We start from the raw sequence: 25,190 nt of genomic DNA, 5'->3' as shown, positions 1-25,190 counted from the left end.
TTGAGAGAGGGAAAGAGTACAAGAGGGAGGGGGAGGGGCAGAGGGAGAGGGAGACGCAGACTCCCAGCTCAGCAGGGAGCCCGATGTGGGACTCGATCCCAGGACCCTGGAATCATGACCTGAGCCGAGGGCAGACGCTTATCTGACTGAGCCACCCAGGCACCCCAAAATTTAAGTTTTTTAATTTAAATAACTATTTCCCCACCCAGGAGCCTTTTGCAACATCTTTTTCCTAATCACCTTCTTGCAAAATTATAATACTGCAGATATATATCTGTTTCTGTACTATACGTATATCTGTGTTTTATATACAAAATAAGGGTTTTTTTTGCCCCCATGATCCATTTTCCCCCTTCATAAACCTTGCAAATGCATTGGTTCTTTAAAAAGAAATAGCATGCCATCTTTTCTGAAAGAAATACTCTTTGCCCTTCATAACTACCTGTGATGATGTCCAAATACATTCCCTAACACAAGTTTTGGCCTAAATAAGACTCCTGTCTTATTTAGATCACCGAAAAAGTACTGAAATGGATTGGCAGTATCTTCTCCCATACAACAAAGACACACTACCCTCTATTAGACAAACTTAAATGTAATCTAGTGATGTCAGTCATTTTCCCTTTTAATTAATAATAAGGATTCAAAAAATTAATTTTTGTTTAGACAAAAGGTTTAGGGAAGACGCACAATAATTTGCCAGTTGACACTTATTCTCTGCCATCATTTACTAAACTTCAAGACATTAAAAAGGGAAAACAACAACAAAAGGTATGAAAATAAAGACAGAACCAATAGCACTCACTTATAAGAATGAGCTTTTTAAAAACGAAAGCTTAAATAGTTGCCAGAGAAAATTAATCACCTATAAAATGATGACCTCCCTTAGAAACATGGGATCAGAAAACGATCAAGGAAGATTATTAAAATATATTAAAATCACTCCTAAAACTGTTTTTTAATAGACTTGTGTTGTTTCTTCTATATTCATGTATTCCTGGTCCTCGCCCTATCTCTTAGAAAAATTTCAAAATGGCCCCTTGTTTGCGATGAGCGAATTCTTTATACGAGTAGGCTCAAGTTTCTATGTAAACACCATTTACACCCTCCCTGTCTCAGGAGGTTCGGTATGTGGAGTCATGTGGTTTCCTGGGTTGAGAAAACTTTCTAAAGCAACCTTACCATTTGGACTGAAACACATGCTTAATTTGGCTGTAACTTTACTATGAAAGAGCAGTCATCTGATTAAGTTCTATTGAATACGTATCTCCTTATTACTCATTATTACAATAAGCAATAACAGATCATGTTCCCCTGCACTTGTCAACATCCTGTCAACTAGACTTCCCGTCCTGGGTTTCCAGAGAATGGGAGGAGTTAGTTACAGGGCAAACCTGTCAAGAACAGGAGAAATTTTCTAGAGGGTAATAATTTCATAAAATGCTTCCTCTCTTCTGTCCTGAATTTCTGCCTCATCCTAGGCATAAAGCAGTCAAAATCAGGCAAGAAGAATGCCATGTTTTCTCTCCTACCACTCTTCTCTTCAAAGATTCCCTCATGGGGCACCCCAAGTGGCTCAGTCGGTTAAGTGTCTGACTTTTGATTTTGGCTCTGGTCATGATCTCAGGGTCCTGGGATTGAGCCCTGTGTCAGGCTTTCTGCTCAGCAGGGACTCTGCTTGTCTCCCTCACTCTCTGCCCCTCCCCACACTCATGCGTGCTTTCATTATCTCTCTCAAATAAATTTAAAAAATAAAATTAAAAAAAAAAAAGATTCCCTTGCAATCAAGGCAAATCTCCCAGGCAAGAACTATGGCCACCACCAAAATTAGAGTGCTGCCGTGTGCCAGTTACTGGCCGAAAGCTTTACAGACCTTATCGTGTTTGACTCTCCTGACAACTCCAAGAGAAGACAGAGTCATCATGCCCATTTTACAGATTCAGAGACTGAGGCCCTAAAGATCATAACTGACTGGCCAGACTCACACACCAGTGTGAGAGACCTGGACACAAACCCTGGTCCATCTGACTCTAGGGTGCATGCTTTTGACCCTGATGTTCTCCTTTTTACTCCTTCAATGTCCAAGCCTCTACCCAAACGGTTAATAGTTTAATGCTTCAAGGACGTTTGCATAATCGTTATAGCAAGTTTTGGAGACCTACTCAGTACTGATAATTTGTAACGGAATCCTTGCCATAATATAAACTGAGGCCCAAGGTAAGAATTTCACAAAAGGATCCCTCCGCCTGGTGTGAATAACCGGGGGCACTTGGAGAATAATCACAGTACTCTTCATTGTTACCAGATGAGACAGTTTAAGGGCCTGGCCGAGAGGCTGAGCCACGGAGTTTTAGGTACTTTCCAAATGCCCACAGAACTCAAGAAAACCCCAATGACCACCCACACACTTTTCAATTCAATCTATTTAGAAAGATAAATTAAGGGTAGCACTGTGGTTAATCCAAGCCTTGAGATTAGCAAGAAAGTAATCAGTATGCAGGTCAGCTGATAAATTTATCACTCAAGAGATTTATATAAACCAACCTGATTTGCAACATTTGAGACATGATATATTTAAGCCATAAACAATGTCACCATGAGTACAGGTGAAATATTACCCCATTAGCCAAATTAAAAATGCAAAGCAGAAGATGATTCATAAATCATGATTGCAAATGTTTTTAAATATGAAAATATAGGCAAAGAAAACCTAAATAAACATGGCAAATGGTAATGGATGGGTTGTACTTCATTCTATTCCTTTTTTTTTTTTCCAATTTTAAAAGAAAAGTTATGGTAGGGTGTGCTTACAATTTAAAAAAATGGAAAATTAAATTAACATCAGCAGGGAAGTCTAAATTGATACTAAGTTCAGAGACTGTTAATGACAAAGACAAAAAGATTAAAAATGCATTTGTTATATAGAGGATTCAGGCCTCAAAGCAAACTAAAAAGCTAGGTTATAAACTGGGAAGAGACCCAAGTATGGATCTAATTCCCCAGCTGTGGTTTGGGCACGGGCTGGAAGCTAGAGGTGGCCATGTCTGGAAAAAGGTTCCGGTGAGGTCAGATATCTCCTGGAGGCCAAGGAGAACCAAGGGCCACACAAAGGATCAGAGCTGCCCCCCATCTTCACAGGTCACTGGACAAATCACAGGTAGACAAGTGAAAGCATGGACAGGGGAAGAGGGGAGAAAAAACTGGGGACCAGAGGAGGATGAAGGAAAACATTGCCTTAGGTGTTATCCAATGGGCCTAGCAGTCATCGACACAGAGGAAACAAAGAGGCTACTTCCCAAAGGGAAAAGGACAGTATTAAAATAGAAAAGGACAGGGGTGCCTGGGTGGTGCCGTTGGTTAAGTGTCCTCATTTGATCTCAGCTCAGGTCTTGATCTCAAGGGTCAGGAGTTCAAGCCCCACATGGGGCTCCACAATGGGCAAGGAGCCTACTTTTAAAAATAATAATAATAAATAAAATAAAATAAAATAAAATAAAATAAAATAAAATTAAAATAAAATAAAATAGAAAAGGACAGACCTATTTGCCCATGAGTGTGGGAGGTGAGGAAATTACACAGCATACTTGTTCCAGAGAGTCAAACGCTTCTCCTCTGGCTCAGTGAAGAGAGGGGGCCCACTGTTGGCGCCACCCTGCCACACGCCGGCCGTGTGAGCTCTGGGCCTGTTTCCTTATCTGCAAAATGGGATGGCAAAAGAGCCTACCTACCTCCATAAGGTAGTTCTCAGAATTTAGTGAGTTAATGCTTAAGGAGTTTTATCAACTATCCCAGCTATACACTTTATCTCTTTGACGGGAAGATGCTGCCCATCCCTCCTTCCTCATACCAGGAAAGAGACGGTAACAGCAAGTGGTTCAGTACAAACTCTGGAGTCAAATCTCAGCTCTGCCACCTGCCAGCATATGACATTGGCAAGTTAGTGACGCACTGTGGGCCTCGCAGTTCTCAACTGTAAAATGGGAATGAAGTATCTGAATCGTAAGGTTGTTAGTGCCTAGAAAGCCCTGAGAACAGGCCTGGCACACAGCAGAGAGTGCATAGTAGGAAGCTGTACATAAGAACATCAACCCTGGGGCGCCTGGGGGGCTCAGTCAGTTGGGCGTCTGCCTTCGGCTCAGGTCATGATCCTGGGGTGCTGGGATGGAATCTCCTGTTAGGCTCCTTGCTCATCTCCCTCTGCCCCTCCCCCTGCTCGTGCTCTCTCTCTCTCTCTCTCTTTCTCACCCTCTCAAATAAATAAAACCCTTGAATAAAAAAAGAAAGGAAAAAAAAAANAAAAAAAAACTTCAACCCCTGCAAAGTTTTCACAGTTTACTTATTTCTGATTCAACAGTCATAACCCACCTCGCCCCACACTCCCTAATCTAGCGGCTGGTCCAGCNGAAAAAAAAAAAGAACTTCAACCCCTGCAAAGTTTTCACGGTTTACTTATTTCTGATTCAACAGTCATAACCCACCTCGCCCCACACTCCCTAATCTAGCGGCTGGTCCCTCTTAGACGCTCTGGTCCCAAAGGCCCAAGATCCCCAAAGCCGTGTGAGGCAGTGTCCAATGCACAAGGCACTCCGTGCCTCACTCGTGTACTGCTGTAACGGCTGGCATTTCTACACCGAGAACGTATTTGTGCACTGCTTGTGCAAATTAAAAACCATTTTTTATGCAAAAGAAATGCACACCATTGAGTAGTAAAGAAGAGCATCCCCAAATACTGTCCCTGGAAGACAGAGATCCAAATCCAGGTGTTCTGGTCATTTTTCTTACTTTAAACACCCTTCTATGATCTGGTTTCACATCCCGCAGAAACGGAAAGCCAGCGATTACGAGAGAGGAGAGGTCATGTTGTGTAGTTGAAAGAGACCCAGCGAGGGCCAGGCTGTTCACTAACCATGTGAACTCAGCTACTTGGAGCCTTCATTTCTGCACCTGGAAAATGGGTGTAACAGTACTAACGTGAGAGGGCTATTTTGAGGATTAAATGAGATGACACCCATAAAGCGCCCTGTAAAGAACAAGGAAGATTCTGCAGAACCATTTGAAATTGCTGTTTCTCTAAATCAAAAACACTGACCCACAGCCTGGGCCGGGCAGGTGCTCTCACTGACAGCAAGGGTTATCAGGGTGGGCACCCCCAGGGAAGGGCTGCGGGCGGGACAGGTATTTACCGAGCAGGACAGAGGTGTATTACCTTTTGGACAAATGGTGTGGCTGCCTCAGCACACATGGCAGCCGTCAGCTCTGACGAGAGCCAAGCCAGAGCCCAAGGAAAATGTGTTCTTTTCGATTCTCAGGAGAACTCGAAGTATGGCAATCTGCAGCTACTGGGGATGTGGGCAAGGAGTTCCGCACACTCCAAAAGTTCCTGAGGGCCTCACCCTGGGCACTCTGCAATGGCATCCTACAGAGCTAACAGCCAGTGTTCAGAACAAGGACCCTCATTTATCTAATCAAGATTCTATTCATCCTCCATTTCACAAGACAGGAGTTTACAGTACATTTCGGAGGGAAAAAATGCTTCCATCCACAAAGGTTAAACTTTTTAAAAGTTTGAACACTTAAGAATAGATGACAGAACAGGCAAATCCTAGAGACAGAAGCAGAGCAGGGTGCGAGACGACGGCTGGGGGCGGGCGGTGGGGCGGGTGACTGCGTCACAGGTATGAAGTTCCAGTTTGGCACGATGAAAACATTCTGGAGCTGGGCCGTGCTGACAGCTGTACATCATTGCGAACGTACTTAATGCCGCTGAACTTTTTTAGGTTTTGTGTATTTTATCATAATTTTTTTAAAAGTACAAAAAAAGGAATACACAACATTTGAGCGCCTACCATCCTAAGTATTTTACGTGCAGGATGTCACAACTCTTCAATGAGGTAAACATTATTTATTACCCTCCTTTTACAGAGGAGGAAATGGAGACTCCATGAGGTAAAGTGACTTTCCCCAAATCAAGGTGAGGCCAGGATTTGAAGGTGAGCCTCCAGGGCTGGCTTTCTGCAAACACTCACACGCACTGACTCTTCAAAAACACACCTAGGTGAAATTCTCTTGGTGGGATAATCAGGAAGCTGACGTATTCGTGAGCTTAGGTAAAAGGTGCTGCCAATGTCCAGAAAGATTGACAGGACAGTTCATGCAAATTCTGACTTTTTGAGGCAGGTTTTTAATAAAACATGAATACTGAATTGTTCTGGAACACCAGAACATCCATACCTTCGTTTTTCATGATGTAGTGGACAATCTGCCCAACGGTGTCACTGTTTTCATTTACACTGTCATTCAACTCTGAAAGAGAAGGGGGAGGGGAGAATGGGTTACAATCGGTCCCCTCTGTCGAGGCACTGAGACCTCACTCACTCAGCAGTCTCCAGAAAGGCCCGCCAAGGCGCTAAGTGATGAGGCTTTCTTCTGCCAGCCCCAAACTGCCAGACACACAGCCCAGAGTGACTTCCCTGGCATGACAGGAGTAACAAGTCCTGAATTATCCATCAACCTCTTCTCAAGTCCAAGCACCCACTCCCTTTCATGCATGTGTATCAGTCCTTACTACTATAGTTCTCTCTCACCACTTCCTTAAATCCTGAGAGGAAATGGGGTGAAAACTGTTAATCAAAAGATGAAATTCTCCTTGGATTTTATTTTAATTGCAGACATACTATATAAATTTAGAGTACGAATTTCTTTTTTAAATTCGGTCATTATTCACCCATGTTTAGGAGACTCTCCTTTCATTTACATACACTTCCAAATGACCTAAATTTTGGCTGTGGTTATTTGCCCACAAACTCCGTTTACCTTAGGAGACTCTGTATATGTGACAGTCTCTGAAGAAAAATCAAACCTCCACCCTGAAATAATTTCAGGGAGGAAGGAAAAGGGAGGGATCCTAGTTCTCAGAGAACGAATCAAGGTGTGCAGTGTCCTACTTGAATCCCTGGAAAAGTGTCTTCCCCATTCATAGTCGGCTTCCTCCTCCATGAAAATGCGCATTTGGTCGGACAGTGCAAATGCTGCCGGCTAAGCCAGCCTACAGAGCGTCTGTGAAGGGGGGGGGCTCCTTTTCTGTTGACAAACACTCAGCTCTGGTTTGCTCATAAGCTACCCATGACTCATCCTGCAACTGGGTGCTTTCTCTGCCTCAAAGGTCAGTGGGGGTGGGAAAAACCAACAGGCCAGCAGGCTGGCAAGGAAGGAAAAATCTCCCCCCACTCCACCCGTTGGCTCTCTTGAAAGGTGACCCACTCCAAATGCCCCCTTCTGCAAAAACAGCCCTTTGAAGAGCTGAAAGGGATATGGAAGGTTAGCTACTCCCCAAAATCCAAGTCAGAAAACGTCCCTAAAGGATGGTTGAAAAGAACATCTATGGAGAAAACAGGATTTTATTTCTTGGGTTTTTCCCAAACACTACCTACCAACTCCATGTAAAGAGGAAAAGGGAAGACACCCTCAAATTAATACTAAGGCACCATTTCTTACCATACGTTTACAGCACTGTTGACACAATTATTTACTTAATAAATATAAATTCCAATCCCATAGATTTAAGATAGAACTCTCCCAGCAAAAGTAATACCACAAAAGTGGTGAGAGCTATTTAAATTCCCCATTATTCTCATTAGAATCTCTCTCAATAATAATAGTAAGGATTAATATTTACTGAGTGGCAATATGTGCCAAACACCAAATGCATCTTCTCTCTAAATTCCACAATAATCCTACAAGATGGAGATTACTGCCCTCATTTAAATTAAATTAAAATTTTAATTAAATTGGCATTAAATTAACTAATATCAAATTCCAGTTAAACTACACATAGCAGAAGTTCGGAGCGTATGTAACTTGCCCAAAGCCACAAGGAATGAGCTGGTAGGTGTTTAATAAGTGAAAGCCAGGTTTCAAGCTCCAGGTGTGGTTACTACAAAATCTATAGTGACATGCCACCGTACCACCTACTATTAAGATAGACCATTTTGGGGGCACCTGGGTGGCTCAGTTGATTAAGTGTCTGATTTCGGCACAAGTCATGAGATCGAGGCCCTCGAAAGCCTCCATGCTAGGTGTGGAGCCTGCTTAAGATTCTCACTCTCCCTCTGCCCCTTTATTCCCACTATCTCTCTCTCTAAAAAAAAAGAAAAGAAAAGAAAAAAAAGATGGGTCAGTTTGCTTCCTAGAGATGAAAGTATCTATGACTGATTCCTCATTTAAAAATCACCCTCACTTGGGGCACCTGGTTGGCTCTGTCAATACAGCATGTGACTCTTGATCTCCGGGTTGTGAGTTTGAGACCCACGTTGGGTGTTCCAAATACTTAGAAATAAAATCTTTCAAAAAAAAAACCCAAACACCGAAAATCACCTCCCTCCCATCTCCATAAAAAGGATGCAGGTATTTACCTATCTTTTCAACCTTTTCCTCTTCCACCTCTTGCTCGGCTTCTGTTGTACAACGATAGCCCTTCTTCTTAAGCAGGTGGCAGATGAGGACACCAAACAGACCCATGATGAAGAACACAGGGACCAGCGCATACGCGATATACTCTGGGTGTCCGTTCCCAGTATTGTTGGTGGGTGCCGGGGTGGTCTCTGTTCTGGAGTGCAGCGTGCGGCTGCCACCATTGTCTACACAAAGAAACACACGCGGTTGCGTCAGACGTCTGTCGGGGGCAAGAAAAACCTGACGACCCCGGGCAACGTTCACACTGAATCTAAGTCGGCTCCCAAAACCACGGGCCACGCAGACACTGGCGGGGCTGGCAGCACAGAATGCAGGCTGAGGGCCAGGCTTGGCTGAAAGTCCGAGTTCCCATCCTGTCCCTGCTACTCACGAACTACGTCCCACCCAGTGTCATTTCTTTTAAAACCTCACAAGCCAGCCTCTGCTTCTTCGCCTGCAGCAGGACCTACCCATCTCAGAAAGCATGTTTAAGCGCAGTGTCAAGCACAAAGGAAACACAGAAGCATTTGGTGGCATTATAGCAGAGTGCTAAGTAGTTAAGAGCATGGACCCAGGAGCCTTGGGTTGAAGTCCTGATTGCCACCTAGCAGCCGTGCAATAACTTAGCACCTATGTGACTCGGTTTCTTGTGAAATGGGCATACTCATTAGAACCTACCCACCCTTCCAGGGTGTCATGAAGATGAAATAAACACGTGGAAAACACTGACAACCATTTCTACAACATAATAAATGCTCAACTACGCGGCAGGTACCATTCTAGGCACTTGTGAGATGTCACTGAGACAGACAAAGATGCTTGCCCTCATGGAGCTTATGTTTTAGAAGGACTTAATGAATGAGCTGACAGATCTAGAATATGGAAAAGAGAGAAAAATCCAGGACGGCATCAAGATTCTGGCCCAGGGGGACAAACACAAAAATGGAAGGCTGTGCATTTTTGTTCGTGCACTTATCCAAATTAAAATTCATCATCTGCCCATCATGTGAAAGGCACAAGGCTGGGAACTGGATATAGTGAGAGACAACATGACTCGGCCAAGAACATCTTAGAACGTGTAGAGGAGCGTCAGAAACTGTCCCAAATGAAACGCGTGGGCAGGTCGTCACACACTGAGAGAGATGCTGTCGAAGGTATACATGCGGCAACAGGAGAAAAAAAGAACAGTGAGGACCTATTTTATGACCTCAAAAATAGGGCAGCTAGGAAGGGGGCATCTTTTGAAGGAAAGGAGAAATTTGCTTGTGGACATGTCAAAGTGTCCCGTGGACTTATTACCAGATTCAGGCCGGCGGGGGTGCCACGCATCGGCTCCCCAGAGGTCCCTGCACATGGGGACCCACATCCCCTCTAGGGAGGACAGTGAGCAGCGGAGAGCCAGGCGCAGCGTGGTCAACAAAAGTAATAGAGAAAGAGCTGACTACGTAGAAAAGCAGCAAAGTACCAGCTCACAGACACAAAATGAGAAGAGAATTATGAAATGAAGGAGAGGGTCAGGTAGGATGAGGAGTAAAGAAAAATGTGAGATTTGATTGAAATGAAGTGTCCTTATTTGGAATACTCAGATTCTAAAGTGATGAAATAAAGTTCTTTCTCTACATCAGGGAGATTCATAATGTTGCTTAAGAAACCCAGAAACTGGAAAACTAGATACGTTTAATTATAAGCTCTCTCAGAGTGTTTTGGTTAAAAAAAAAGGTTCTGTGTAGCAATATTGTATGGGACAAATGTCAGGTGTGAAATAACCACATTTCATCACCACAAACGGTATCAAACAGAAGCCCAATTTGCAAACCAGAGGCCAAACAAGGAAGGGCTATCAATCTTTCAAATGGAAATACACATTACCTTTGAACAGGAAAGGAAACTGCTGGTTTCTTAGGTTTGTACAAGGTTCCATTCATTATTTTATCAGGCAACCTCTAGAATTGGAGATAACCTATATCTTTTTCTGATTTATCTTCCAGGAATCAATATATTAAATGAGTGAACAAATAAATGGAAGTACACACACACACACACACACACACACACACACACACTTCCCTAAGTATATGCAAATATATCATCTAACTTAGGATTTACTACCAGTCTTTTAGTAAAAACCAGAAACATTTCTTTAATTCCTTTTACAATTCTAAGTAAGTCTTATTTATTAATTTCTTTTTAATACCACATATTCTACGCAACAGGAACAGGTGAAGCAGACAACCTCTAAGACTGAGAGAGTTTTACTCAGAGTCAGTCTGTTTCAATCTGGAGGTGATAACCAATGCTCTTTGGGGGGCACTAGGAACAGGGAGGAAAGCAGAAAGGCTCGGAATTGGAGCTAACAGGTCCTCCTGAATCAGGTGGTTGAGAATGTGTCTTCATTAATTTGACATGTAGCAAACCCTTGCAAATACTACATATTTAGAGTTTGTGAATTACAAACAGGTATCAGTCACCTAATCTCGTAATTATTGTACCATGGAAAAGCTGAAGAAGATATGAATCTAAATTAGGGAAACATGAATTACAGAGAGATGCCATATAGCACTGAGGTTACAAGGTCAGACTGCTCGGCATAAATAACAGCTTGGCCACCTCAAAGGGACGTCACCTTGGGCAAGTTATTTAACTGTTCAGTCCTCAGTTTCCTCATGATGAAATAAAATCAGAATGACTGTACCTTTCTATGATGATTTTAAAACATGGCCCCAAATTCTCTGATCTTGCTCCCATGGAAAAGTCTGTATCTCCTCCCCTTGACTATATCCTCTGAGCTCTGCCTGACCAATAGAATAGGTTGGAGTGATGCTTTGTCAGTTTCCAAGCCCCAGACCTTAAGAAACTGACAGCTTCCACTTCCTGCCTCTTGGGGCACTTGGTTTTGGAACACAGTCACCATGCTGTAAGGAAACCCAAGCTTCCCCAAGGAAAGAAACCATTGACAGTCGTCAGCTTGCCAACTATGTAAATGAGCCATCCTAGAAGTAGACTCTATGGTCCCAGCCAATGCCGCATGGAGCAAACATGTGGAGCAAACATGAGCTGTTTCTGATGAACCCTGCCCAACTTGGAGACTCCTAAGCAAAGTGAGTGACTGCTGCTGTTTTAAGACACTAAGCTTTGAGATGATTTATTACACACCAATAGTAACTAGAAGACTACCTTATGGAGAAATTGTGAGGATTTAAATATACTGATATATAAAGCACTTAGAAGAATGTTTAGGAAGAGATAAGCAATGTAAAAGTATTTAGTCACCATCTTGATAGAACTGTACTATCCAGTATGGTAGCCACTAGCCACAAGTAGCTATTCAAATTTAAGTCAACTAAAATGAGATAAAATTAAGAATTCAGTGTCTCGGTCACATTAATCACATTTTAAGCATTCAGTAGTCACATGTGGCTAACTGCTACCATACTGGACAAGTCAGAAAAAGAACATTTTCATCAATCCCAGAAGTTCTAATGGACAGCCCTGTCATAGACTACAAAGAACCGCTATAAGGCCGTTGACTGGACAATCTAATGTGATCCACCGTAGCAAGTCAATAAAAATAACTTTAAAAGCACAAAGGAACTACTCACAAATAATGCCTTATAACACTTGTCAACTTAGGTAAATTCAGCTTTCCTTCAATTTACGCTAATAACTTGTTTAGAAACACTGGCCATCTTTCTCGTTCACCTCCAGCTGAATCATATCTGAATTACAAAAAATTATTTGAGTCCAAAGTCATAGCAAAGGTTGTTGCTGCATTATTTATAAGTCAAAAGAAAATGACAAAAACCTGAATATCTGACAGTGGAATAATAAGAAAATATCTAAGTCAATCACTGTCTACCCATTTGATGGAATAATATACATCATTTAAAATTATTTATAAAGATTTTCTGAAGATATGAGAAAACACTTAAGATACAATGTTGAATTTAGAAAGCTTAATTCAGGGGTGCCCAGGTGGCTCAATCAGTTAAGCGTCTGGCTCTTGATTTCAGCTCGGGTCATGATCTCAGGGTCCTGAAATCGAGTCCCACATTGGGCTCTGAGCTCAGTAGAGTCTGCTTGGGAGTCTTTCCCTCTTCCTCTGCCCCTCTCCCCACTCTCTCTCTCTAAAATAAATAAATAGGGGCACCTGGATGGCACATTGCCATCAGCTCAGGTCATGATCCCAGGGTCCTGGGATTGAGCCCTGCCTTGGGCTCCCAGCTCAGCAGGGAGCCTGCTTCTCCCCCCGCCATTGTATGCTTGTGCTCTCCCTCTCTCTCAAATAAATAGAGTCTTTAAAATAAAATTTAAAAAATAAAATAAATCTTTAAAAAAAGAGAGAAAAGCTTGATTCAACATTTTACATACAGTAACGTCCAACTAGTTTTTTAAAAAACCCATGAAGGCATAAAATGTACAAAGCAATGACCAAAATATTAAGTGATTCCAGGTAACTGAATAAGAGGATAATTTTAAATTTTATTTTTATACTTATCTGTAATTTTCCAAAATTCATATGTATTACTTTTGTACCAAGGTGGTGGAAAGATATAAAGCAGAGAATGTCAGCCATTTGGGAATCACAGACCCTTTTGAAAACCTATCTTCCTATGAAGGTTCCCATTCCAAAATTATGCCTCCAAGTTCTATGAGCTCTGAACCCCAAGTTCATATAAGGGCAAGCGACTTGATAAGGACAATGCTCCAGTTTCTGCTTGAGTAACATGGTGGACATGGATGCCATTCATCGAGATAGGAAATAACTTTAAAAAAAAGGAAGTTTGCTTGGTGTTGAATTTTACCTCCCTTGCAATTCATATGTTGACAGGCACAAAGGGAAAACACCATGTGACGATAAAGGCAGAGATGGGACGATGCTTCTAAAAGCCAAAGAATGCCAAAGATTGCCAGCAAGCCACCAGCAACTAGGAGAGAGGCATGAAATAGATTCTTCACAGCCCTCAGAAGAAAGCAACCCTGCCAATCTTGATCTTGGAATCCTATCCTCCAGACTGTGAGATAATAAACTTCTCTTGTTTAAGCCACCCAGTTTACGGTACTATGTTACAGCAGCCCTGGCAAACTAATATACTTGGCATGGAAAGGACAATATCACGAGTTCGATTTTGAACATGTGGAGACAGAGGTAAGCATGGGGACAACCAGATGGAAATATCCACTGAGCAACCGGATCTAGTCCATGAGGAAGCTGAGGAAGAGAAGCCAGGCTCTTCTCTAGAACACAGAAGATAGTTTCCAGAAGGAATGAGCAGTCAGCTAGGTCAGATGCTGTAACAGAGCAATTAAAATAGGAAGGAAATGGAAAATGGTGCAGCCACTGTGTAAAACAATATGGCGGTTCCTCAAAAAGTTAAAAATAGAACTACCCTATGACCCAGCAGTCCCACTTAGCCTATTTATCCAAAAGGACTGAAATCAGGATCTTAAAGAGATATCTGCCTCCCATGCTCACTGCAGTATTTTTTACAATAGCCAAGATATGGAAACAACCTAAATGTTCACTGATGGCTGAACAGATAAAGAAAACATGGTGTATACATACAATCGAATCCCGTTCGACCTTTAAAAAAGGAAATACGGCCATAGGCAACAATATAGATGAACCCGGAGGACATTACACTACATGAAAAAAGCCAATCACAGAAGGACAAATACTGCATGATTCCACTTTACGAGCCATCTAAAATAATCAAATATATAGAAGCAGAGAGTCAAACGGTGGTTGCCAGGAGTAAGGGGAGGGGAAAATGGGTAGCTGCCATTCAATGGGTGTGACGTTTCCGTCCTGCTTTATGACATGGTACCTAACTCTTAACAATACTGTATCCTGCACTTAAAATTTTGTTTAGAGGGTTGATCTCATGTTAAATGTTCTTAACACAATTTAAAAAAAGAAACAAGAAACAAGCTAAGAAGAAGACTCTTTAGGAAAAAAATCGAGAAGTCCTCAGACAAATCAGGCAACGAAGAACTCACGGGAAACCATTAGCTTCTAATTTAGGAAGCCACTGGAATTTTTTTAACTTTCTCCTTGTTGTACTTTACTCTCTGTTTTTCTGTACTATCTTGAGGTAAACTTAAAAATCCCAAAACAAATAAATACATACATACAATGAAAAAATAAATTAAGTAGAAAGGAAAAACGATCCACAGGAGATCTTCGTGGTCTCAGAGAGCACAGTTTTTCAGTTAGCCTGGAAGGTAAGACTAGATTCCCTGAGTTGAAGAATAGAGACTGGGCTGTTTACTCTTTCTGGAAGCCCAAAAGGAGCAAAAAAAAAAAAAAAAAAAGATGAGAGGAAGAAATTTCTGTTTGGAGTTTTGTTTTGCTCTTAAATGGCTGAAACCAATGTATGTATAGACAGAAGGAGCAAGAGGGAGAGCCTGAGAGAGAATAAGGAGTGATGGTCTTGAGAAGATTTCCATGCAAAAAAAAAAAAGACAAAACACTGGAACAGAAAAAAAAAAAAAGAACCCACTTCTTCGTGAAGCCGCGGGTCTGTGAGTTAGAGCCCTCACTGGCAGACTGAAGGACGCTGAGGGGGCAGGGGGCAGGGTGTCCTCCATTTTCTCTCACAATAAACGAGAAGAGATGACGTCTGTTGGGACTGGGGGACACAGGGCAGAAGAGCAGCCCGTGGAGGCAGGGAGGCCTGGCGGAGAGACTGAGGGGACGGGAGAGGGCAGGCATTCAGGGCACAGCCCAGAGGCGCACCCCAATCCTCCGGCCTGGGTAACCCGTGCGGAGAAGTCCAGACAAGCTGTCAAGCCCAGCACAGTCAGGGGACCAGCAATCAGAGTCAGAACAGAAAGCAGACAGAGCCGTGGTAAAGAAAGGAATGGTTTGGGGTGAGATGATGTTCCAGAAGAGATGGAAGTATGGCTCAGAGAAGTTCGTGTCCCTATTACCACTAACAACAATAACCACCACATTTATGGAGCATTTACGAGCCAGCACTGAGCTAAGCACCGAGTCTTCACAATAACCCCAGGACATGGTTAGAGCTCTGTCCTCACATTACAGATGGGAAAAGGAGGCACAGGAAGGCAGAGCAGCCTTCCCAAGGTCACACTGCTACTCCGTGCCAGGGCCTGGATTCAAACCAGACAGCCTGTCTCCTGCCTGCATTTATATTGTTTCCTCTTACCTTCTGGAAGCCTTGGTCTCTGCACACGTAGAACTGGGCCTCTGACTGGGCACCATGCAACTACAAACGCCTGCATAAGGTCTACTTTAATTCATTTTCTTTCGACAATATTTCATCACTTAGCGACTTTTCTGTTAAAATGTGAAATGCTGGTTTGCTCTCCTATTTCACAACTTAGATTCGAGGCTCCCCAAACTTCAAAACTATGGGTTCCAATGAGCCCAGCAGGAAGTAGGATAGGTCTCAAAAATGTCCAACACCAGACTCCAAAGCAGTTTACGGGATGAACAACTACAAAATTGCTTTTTGGCCCCCATCGCTGACCCCCCTCCCCACTCCAACATCACAGCTCACCCGACAGAGTCCATAATCCCAGGTCCACTCAGCCTATTCAAACACAAGCCCGTGGCCTCATCTCGAGTGTGCCCTGGCCACAGCAAGAGCCAGTGAAGCAGGAAGCTCTTGGCTCTCACTGATAAATGTGATTCCCTTCCACAACATTACAAGTAAAAAATGTTCAACCCAAGCCAGCGTTTATCAAACTCCCTTGGGTTTTTCCCAGACCTGGTCAGGTTTGGTTAATTCACTACATTTTGAGGACCCACTCAACTGTATTGTGTTCTGCCCAGATCCCATTAAGAAGGTCACAAAAGAAGACGTGGTGGGGCGCCTGGGTAATGCAGTCATTAAGCGTCTGCCTTCGGCTCAGGGCGTGATCCCGGCGTTCCGGGATCGAGTCCCATGTCGGACTCCTCCGCTGGGAAGCCTGCTTCTTTCTCTCCCACTCCCCTGCTGTGTTCCCTCTCTCACTGGCTGTCTCTCTGTCACATAAATAAATAAAATCTTTAAAAAAAAAAAAAAAGAAGACGTGGTATAAAAAAGCTTGTAGACGCCAAGGAACTGAGGAAGAGGGCTGAGGAATGGCTGCAGGTCAACCCCCAAAATCAAAAGCAGTTTTTTAAGCTTGTTTCCAAATAATACTTATATTTCCAACTGACCTCAGTGGTCACAGGAGCTGAGAAGGAATAGCTTGGAAATGGCATTCCTCAAACCCAGTGGGCATAGCTCGAGGTTGCAAGACAATGGGGAAGACAGAGCTAATAACTAGAGACTACAGATAAGAAGGTCCTTGTGACCTCTCCCAAGCAGCTTTGTTCCAACCAAGGAACATTTTGATGGTTCTGATAGCTATCCTTCCCCTTTTATCAGGAAAGGGTATGCATTCTCAGAATCTAGGGTTTCTCAGCAGAATGACCCAACAATTCTGTGATGGAAAAGGCCCTTGGCTAGTATGTAGATAACCCACACCAAGCTTGGTTGGAAAATGGCTTTCAAACACACGAACAGGCACACACACACACACACACACACACACACACACACCCTATTTTGTTTTTAGCGAAGATTCAAATCGCAGTGCCCAAGAGCAATCTATTTTTGGTCTGGATTACTAAGATCAATAGACAGACATTTCCCTAAAAGGGTTTTTCTTCATTCAGCTTTGCTACTGGCCACCTCTGCGACTTGAACAAGTCACTGTACCTCTATGGATCTCAGTTTGCTCAGCTGAAAAATGATGAGCCAAAGCCAGTGGTTCTCCATGGTTCTCCACATTCCCAGCCTTCTCCAGCCCCATCCACAAAGTGTGACTCGTGATAGAACACAAGCCCACCCACCCTCTTGGGTCCATAAGGCAAAATCCCAAAAGCTTTTATAATTCATTTCATAGCAAAACCAAATCTGACAAACCCATCAGTAGCAAAACCTGTTCTGATCTGACATGAGGCTATTTACTTCTATTTCGGTGAGTTGGCTGCAGAAACATTAACATATTGCATTAGACCTCTGAAGGGCGGAATTACATAGGTCGAGTTTCAGCCCTGGGCCCCAAGGGTGTCAGATGGTCATGACACTAGGAGGTGGGTACTAGCCTTTCAGAGAAGGGGAATTGCAGGTTCAGAGAGGGTATGTCATTTGCCCGAAGGCACACAGCCAAAAACCAGGCAGGTGCTGCTCCAGGACGGTGCTCACGAGCAGCCCACACGCGGCCCCTCCATACCATGAGCAGGACAGACCTACCAGAGTCTGCAAAACCACCTCCTTTATGACGTGAATGGTTTAAGCGCAGTTTAAATCAATTACATACACGCATATAAGGGGCAAATGCAAAACCAATTCTACCAAACTCAATCATCCCCAAATGACTTCTATTTTTGGCTACAGAGAGAACCCAAGTTTCTCTTTTAAGACCATCCCCAACAATGCCAGTTATCGAGACACGGCATTCGTGCAGACAAATTCCAAAAACTTAAAACGTAAGGGGAGTACAAATGAGTTTATAGGGATCCGGGAAGACAATGAAGTCAGTACATAAAGAAGTGTTACACTTTGTCGTGAAACTTCAGGGAGCTGCCAACTTCTAAACAACTCCCAGATAAACAGCTGCTACAGCCACCCCCCAACCCCTGAAATTGTGACCAGGCAGGGAGGGGACATCCAGATAGGATCCAGCTGCCCAGTCTACCCACCCGCGACACAAAATCCCTCCCAGGGCATACAGTCACTCAGTTACCATTATTTTGTCAAGTGCCCCCATGATCTTGGAGCCCAGAAATCATTCTGGACAGCAAAGACCACTTTGGGAACAGACAGAGGCCTAGACAGCCTCCCCCAGCAAAACGTGCATACATCAGCAATGCCCAGCTAGGAATCCCTGATTTACAGAAGCCTTCAGCTAAGAAGTTCCCTGAAAAATGCAGCTGTCCCTGAGGTTTCTGCTAATACCTGTGTGAGATCAGCTGCACCCTGGAGATGCCAAAAATGGAGGGCTCAGGGCAGCGGGGGCACCCCAGGATATGGAGACCGGCGCAAAGAGTGGGAGAGGGAGACAGGGAGGGACCCGTAGCCGAAGATTTCAAAATACTCCTGGGGGCAAGAAAGTTTCTTCCCTTCCCCAGTACTTGGCTAACTGTTAGCTTTTGTTAGAAACTAAAATAACCAAATACAATATGTAAACCTTGACTGGAGCCTAGCTCAAGATTTTAATCAATAATAAAATTTGCAAAGCGGCCGTAAAGTATATTTTGAGGACAACTGAGGAAACTGGGTTAAGGCAGTATCCGAGACGTTACTGTTTACTTTCTTAGGTATAACGATGGTATTGTGGTTATGTAGAAGGAAGTCCTTAATCCCACAAGAGGCACCATAGAGGTATTTAAGGAGAAAATGTAACAATGTCTGCAACTTGATTTCAAATAGTCCAGCAAGGAAGTACGTAGACCGATAGCCAAGCAGATAGGGTGAGCAAGCGGATATGGCAAAATGTTGACTCTAAGTGGTCAGGATACAGGGACCCACTTTATGATTCTTTCACCTTTTCTATTAAAAGTTCACCAAGTCCCATTTTATCATTTTTTAAATAGCCTTTGTGGGAGTCTAATTACTATTTTTAATGGGAAAGTGCATTTGAATTTCCAACCCAGTCACTCAAGAAGCAATGTTTAGAGCTCAACCTGTCCTTCAGCTTCGGGTACTTTGTGTATGTATCATAGGTGTGGGAAGGGAAGTAATTAGTGTGATTCAGGAAGAAAAGGGACTTTACGTTAGGTTTCAAAAGAAAACCTGAATTTGGCTGGATAAAAAGGGAACAAATATTCCTGACTGGGGCAAAAGGGAATCACTCCCGAACCCCAGATAGCTGCCAGAACAAAGGACTGAAGCGAGGGGAAGGTCAATATAAAGAAACAAAGATACTTAAAAATAATGACAGATACTGTAAATATTTATCATCATAGGTTTCAAGTGAAACTAGAAGGGGCAAACTAACTTTGCAGAGTCAGAGAAAGTCCCTAGCATTCTCCACAACTGTGTTAGATTCACCATTTGAAAGTTATTTTTAAAGGCCACAGAATTCCCTGACCAAACACAATTCCCCAAGGGCGTCAAAAGATTGAACACAGACAACAGCCACAACCCCACAGCTGCTCCTTGAGAGAGTATTAACTTTAGGATCCCACTGTTTAAAATAAGCCAAGGACCTCAACTTCTGGATGATTCCTGAAGCTTCCAGCGTCCTTCAAACAATGGTCTGCATTCAGAAGACAACAGAAAGTTCATCTGACCCAGCCCCACCCCAGACTGGAAGGTCAACTTGCCAATATCTGCCTTGGGACACAGGCCAGGAGGCCACCAACCACAGCTCCAAGGCAGGGAAGGCTGAAGAGCCCTCAGCAGACCCCGAGCTTCAGGGTACCTCTTGGGGTCTGCAGAGAGGGGTATGAGAAAGGGCAATGCTCATGGTCCAGGGCTCTGCAGTTCACACCCCAGCTGAATCCCCCTCCTCCTCATTTTGCTCTCTCCTCATTCCCCTGCCTCTCCTCCATCTTTCACTATTTTCAGTGTCACCAGTGTGGGGATTTTTAAAATTTTTAAGTCTTTGGCTACTGACAGCACTGTCTGTCTTCCGTGGAGGGGCTGGATGGCTGGAGAAGAGGAGTGAGAGACACTTGCTTTCCCCTTCTGCACCTTTCAAATTGTAAATTATATCCAAACAAGAAAGTAATGGAATTTTTTAAAAGTCATTTGTTTGAAGTGACCTTAAAGCAACGAAACTTCAGAAATTTAATCTTCACTTTAGATTCTTTGTGACAGGTGGTATATTTTGAGGAATGAGTTGCTACATTAAAATAATTGTAACAGCAGCATTTACTGAGTGTTTGTTCTGGATGCTTCAGGGACAATGCCATTTCATCTCCACAACATCTGTAGGGTAGGTCCTCTCATTACCCCCTGGGCCCCGCACTCTTAGCTGCCGTCTCAAAGGACCTGGAAGAGTGGAGGCAGCCTTCAGTTTTATCTAGTGACACACACCTCACAGTAAACAGGTAGCTCCAACCATCGGCAGCTGATCACAGAGCTGGGCTGGAGCCCAGGGCCACATCCACCCACTGTAATGCCCTTAAACCCTAAAAAAGGCTGCTTTTCTCCAAATGACCCTAGTATGTACAATCAATACTGAAATCTGCATGCAACTTTTTTTAATGTAAAAATCATCTTCATGAAAAATGATTAAAACCAGCTAGAGCAAGATGAAATTTGTAATAAATTCATTTTTTAAAAAAGATAGCAGCATAAAATTACCCAATATTAATTTTTCACTGCAAAAACAAAAGATCACTTTAAAGTATGATATTGCTTTACCCTCTATAACTATGAAGGTGAAAGGAAAACCTTTTCCTATCTGTTGAAAAGCATCTTGTTCACAAAGGTATGTTTTCACATTATTAGTAAGTATTGTACTTAGAAGCAATTCTATAGTTCGACACAAACATAATATGTACTAACCGTGTTAGTTACATGGCATCTGCAAGTCTTTCAGAAATAGAAGGAAGGGAGGAAGGCAAAGAAAGCAAGGGACAGGAGGAGGAAAATCTTCAATCATATACATTAGCTTGAAACACCATACAGGTTCCTACCCAAATGACACTTGAGGCTTTTACATTCATTATTTTATGGAAACCTCTAATCCCAAGGGGGTAGCCAAGAGGATGGATGAGATCCTCGTTTTGCAAGTAAATCAGTGGCCTAACATGACATCACTGGATGAGGAAGAGAAATGAGCCAGACAGAAGAACCACGACTCACACCCGCTGACACCTTCCCCACCCCCTTCATTACGACACACATCACCAGGGCATACAACTGTGGTCAAAGTTAGGAAACCCAAATGTGATACAGAACTCACAGGAAAGGGCGCCTGGGTGGCTCAGTCGGTTAAGCTTCTGCCTTTGGCCCAGGTCATGATCCCAGCGTCCTGGGATAGAGCCCCATGTTGGGCTCCCTGCTCAGTGAGGAGTCTGCTTCTCCCTCTCCCTCTGCCCCTCCCCCTACTCGTGCTCTTTCTCTCTCTCTCTCTCTCAAATAAATAAATATAACCTTAAAAAAAAAAAGAATTCACAGAAAAACCCCAGTTTAAGTCAAACACACTTGTCTCCCCAAGTGGAAAGAGGGTGTCCTGTTTCTGCACCCCTTCATCCCTCTCACAGTTCTGGAACATTCCTGGTAATCTACCCAGAGGTGTCGGAAGAGGCCAAGGAGGAGCAGAAAGGCCTGTCTTCCCAGCTGTCAGGTGACGGTGGGGACGGCAGCCAGAAGCCCACCGTCCTGACGCTGTCCCGGAAGGAGGGCCTGCAGGGGCTGGTGGAGACGGAGTCCATGGTCTGATCTTCACCCCTGTGCACACACATTGGGGGGGGGGGTTGGTCACTTGCTTTGGTGGCAGCACAAACCAGAGTTCCTTTCACAACACGGGGGGGGGGGGGCAGTAGCTGTAGGGTGGGGCTGAGCCACTAGGCAAAAACACCACACTAATTACTTTTTCCACAATTAAAAAAATCATTTGAAAAAATTTTTTTTAATTGAAAAAAAAAAAAGTTCTGGAACATGGTGCCGAGCACCTTAACCATTTGCTACATGGAACCTGTGAAACTGGGAAAGCAGACTCTATCCCCTTCCAGAAGGGCTCCTGGGTAACTGAGTGTCCACTTTCCCTGTAACTTGATCAGCAGTTTGGTCAAGATGCTATTTGTAGGACAGAGTGTCCAGTGTACTTAAACACTCATTTGCCAAATACTGACAGTTTTTTAAAAACAGAAATGGATTATTTTCAGAGCTGGACAACTGATATAGCCTGTAGCTTTACACACTTGTGGGGGAAAGCCTTTCTGAAAGATTTTAATACACCAGCAGCCCCTGTGCTCATCGAAATCAAAAGAAGGCTGCCGTTAGCAAAGATTCAAAGAAGGCTGCAAATAGCACATTCCTAAGCCCAGCTTGGGGAATTGGCCCTCGACTAGATTTTCATGGGGCTCCATTACATTCCAAATTGCTAGATTAGTGAAGGGACGATAAATTAGGAAAGGTGTTTACATACCCTTACCAAAGCCACTGCCCACTTTTCACAGGGTTGCAATTCCTAACAGATCTGTTCGTGTACATTCCTCACAAGAGGCCAAGCAGGGACGAGGTTAGAAATTATTTAAACTACGGGAGAAAGCTAACAGCAAGTGTCAGGATGAAACCACCAACTAGGAAGAAGAGGACAAGCCCAGCTGGCCTGTTTCCAGCAGAAACAGCAAGAGCGAGGGTGAGGAAAGGGGGTCCCTTAGGAACCAGTGTCTCCTCCAGAGCTTCACAGAGAAGGAGCTGGCACAGAGGACCAGGCCTCCAGGATTTAGGTCCCTGGTTTCTGGTACAACCGCCCCTGCCAGGGTCGGAGTTCAGCCAAGCAGTTACCACCGTGCAGAAGACAACACAAACTAACCACGTGGGAAAACAACGGGGTGCTGCTGGGCAGGCTGGAGCGAAGCAACGGCTTCAAGGAGGAAGACTGGCAGAGGCTGGGACAGGTAGATCTTATCTCCTGTGGAGTTCTAGGGCTCACCAGGGAGGGTCAGCCACTCTATCCCCAACTGCTGACAGCAGAGGACATTTACTGAGTGCTTATTATGTGCTAGGCATCTTTACTCCCATTATCTTTTTTTTTATTGTCATGATTCTGAGATAGGTGTTATTACCAAACCCATCTTAGAAATGGGGACGTGAAAGAACGAAATATTGATGTCAAGGTCAGTCATCTGGGAAATGGCCAGGATCTGGACGGAGGTCTGTGGCAACGCGAAAAGAGGAGAGGAGAGGGGAGAGGAGGGGAGGGGAGGGGAGGGGAAGGGAGAAGAGAAAAGAGGGAAGGGAAGGGAAGGGAAGGGAAGGGAGGGAAAGGAAGGGAAAGGAAGAGAAAGGAAGGGAAAGGAAAGAGCAAGCAAGCAAAAGCAGGAACCAGCTCGTTCTCAGCTGCACTGTGTTCATTCGACTTGCTTCTTAGCTCTTTGACCCCAAATAAGTCAATTCGCGTCCCCGTGCCTCAGTTTCCTCATCCCTAAAATGTAGATAATAAGAGAATCGTTTCTGAGCATTAAATGAGATGAACTCGGGTTTACCCACCTGCCTAGCACAGAGTAAGCGCCCAATAGATGCTAGTTTTTATCGCTGCCGCGATTGTTTTCAGGGGTAGCAAGTGTAAAGGCTGCTAGCCTCACAAAGCTTACAGCTTACCTGGGGAAACGAAACCAACACGTAGGAAAAGGCACGAACCCCAGGAGCCACACTGGAGGAGGCCGTGTTAAATGTACGGGACTGCATCACTGCACAAGCCCCGCAGGTGAGGAGCACCTGCCACCACGGGGCTCCCGACGCAGCAGCACCGGGGGACGCCGGCCCCGCACTTCCCTTCCTTCCAGGAACAGGAACAGGAGCGGGATTAAACGGAAAGCTACAAAAGTCCTCCGCACAGGATTTTCCCATTAGTCACACTCAGGCAGGCAGGGTTCCTGCAAGACAGGCACGTGGCCGGCCTCCCGGGAACACAGGAAGCGGGAAGCCCAGACGAGTCAATGTGGAGCACCGAGGTCGCGGCCCGGTTGAAGTCCTCCGATGTGAAGCCTCCCCAAGGGCGGCGAGAGAAAGAGCAAAGCAAAGCTGGGGGGGGGGCACGACAAAATAAGATCAAAGACAAAATAAGATCACTTTGCAAAAAGGCAAAGGAGGGAAAGAGTCAACAGAAGTAATTAGTTAAACCCTAGACATAGAGAAGCTGAGTTTAAGGGGAAGACACAATGTGAAGGTCACTCGCACACAACTCAAACAAGAACTCTGAAAACCAGCCCCAAGGGTTCAACCCAGAGAAAAATACTACTACTAATACTCAAGTATTGATGCATACTTTTTATAAATACCATTGGGAGTAGTGACAGGGATGAACTCATTTAACCCTTACAATCACCCTATGAAGCAGGAACTATTGTTTCCACTCCATTTTGCAGATATGAAAACTAGAGCACAGAGAGGTCAGGTAACTTGCATTAGGTCACACAGCTGGTAAGTAGCTGAGGTAAGATTCTCATCGAGGCAGCCGAGCTCTAGGACACGATACTCTGTGCTCTACTGCCTCTGAAGCGTGAGGTAACAGCTCCGATGTGCAGGAAAGTTCCACAAAATGGGATTATCCATAGCTCATCTCTAGTTGAGTTCGAGTCTTAAGTAGACAATCTACAGGGAATCATTACCTCATCTAATTCAATAATAAATCTAGAATGACAGAATGGTTTTTCCTAGTGAGCCAATCATTTGGGAGGAAAATGCATTTAAGTTATATTCTCTAAGTCGATCTACCTATTTTTTTGGTATTCAGTACTAAATTCAAAAAAAAATTCCTGCTACCATTTATAAAAAGCAAAATCAAAAAGCCATTCTGATCTACATTTAACACTGTTATAATTGTTGATTACTCGGAAATCCTAAACCTCCCTTTGACTTTCAAAACAATAGAAACAATCCGTGTGAAGGGATCAGCTCTGCCATATCTCTTTGTCTAAAATTATATCAATTGTAACTGAAAAACGTTAAGTGAAAAAAATAAATACAAAGCAGGATTTTGAGCTAACATGATCCCATAAACTAATTCTCTCTGTGTGGTAAGACTGTAAGTTATTTCAGTTTTCTTTTTAGTGTTTTGTA

At 43.8% G+C, this 25,190-nt stretch overlaps 1 protein-coding gene across 2 annotated transcripts in view; it reads right to left on the bottom strand.

Moving 5' to 3' along the window:
• RELL1 (RELT like 1) overlaps positions 1-25,190 on the bottom strand; it is a 62,219-nt gene that overhangs the window by 23,793 nt on the left and 13,236 nt on the right. For both annotated transcript variants that reach the window (XM_002925771.4, XM_034671970.1), the window contains 2 exons: positions 8,412-8,636; positions 6,232-6,303 (listed from right to left, as the gene is read on the bottom strand). In XM_002925771.4, the coding sequence (XP_002925817.1) occupies positions 6,232-6,303; positions 8,412-8,636 (297 nt within the window). The remainder of the gene's footprint in view (positions 1-6,231; positions 6,304-8,411; positions 8,637-25,190) is intronic.

This window comes from Ailuropoda melanoleuca, chromosome 11, assembly GCF_002007445.2.
Source record: "Ailuropoda melanoleuca isolate Jingjing chromosome 11, ASM200744v2, whole genome shotgun sequence".
Lineage (NCBI taxonomy): Eukaryota > Metazoa > Chordata > Mammalia > Carnivora > Ursidae > Ailuropoda > Ailuropoda melanoleuca.
Note: the sequence above shows the minus strand (reverse complement) of the source record. Positions and strands in the feature narration are given on the sequence as shown.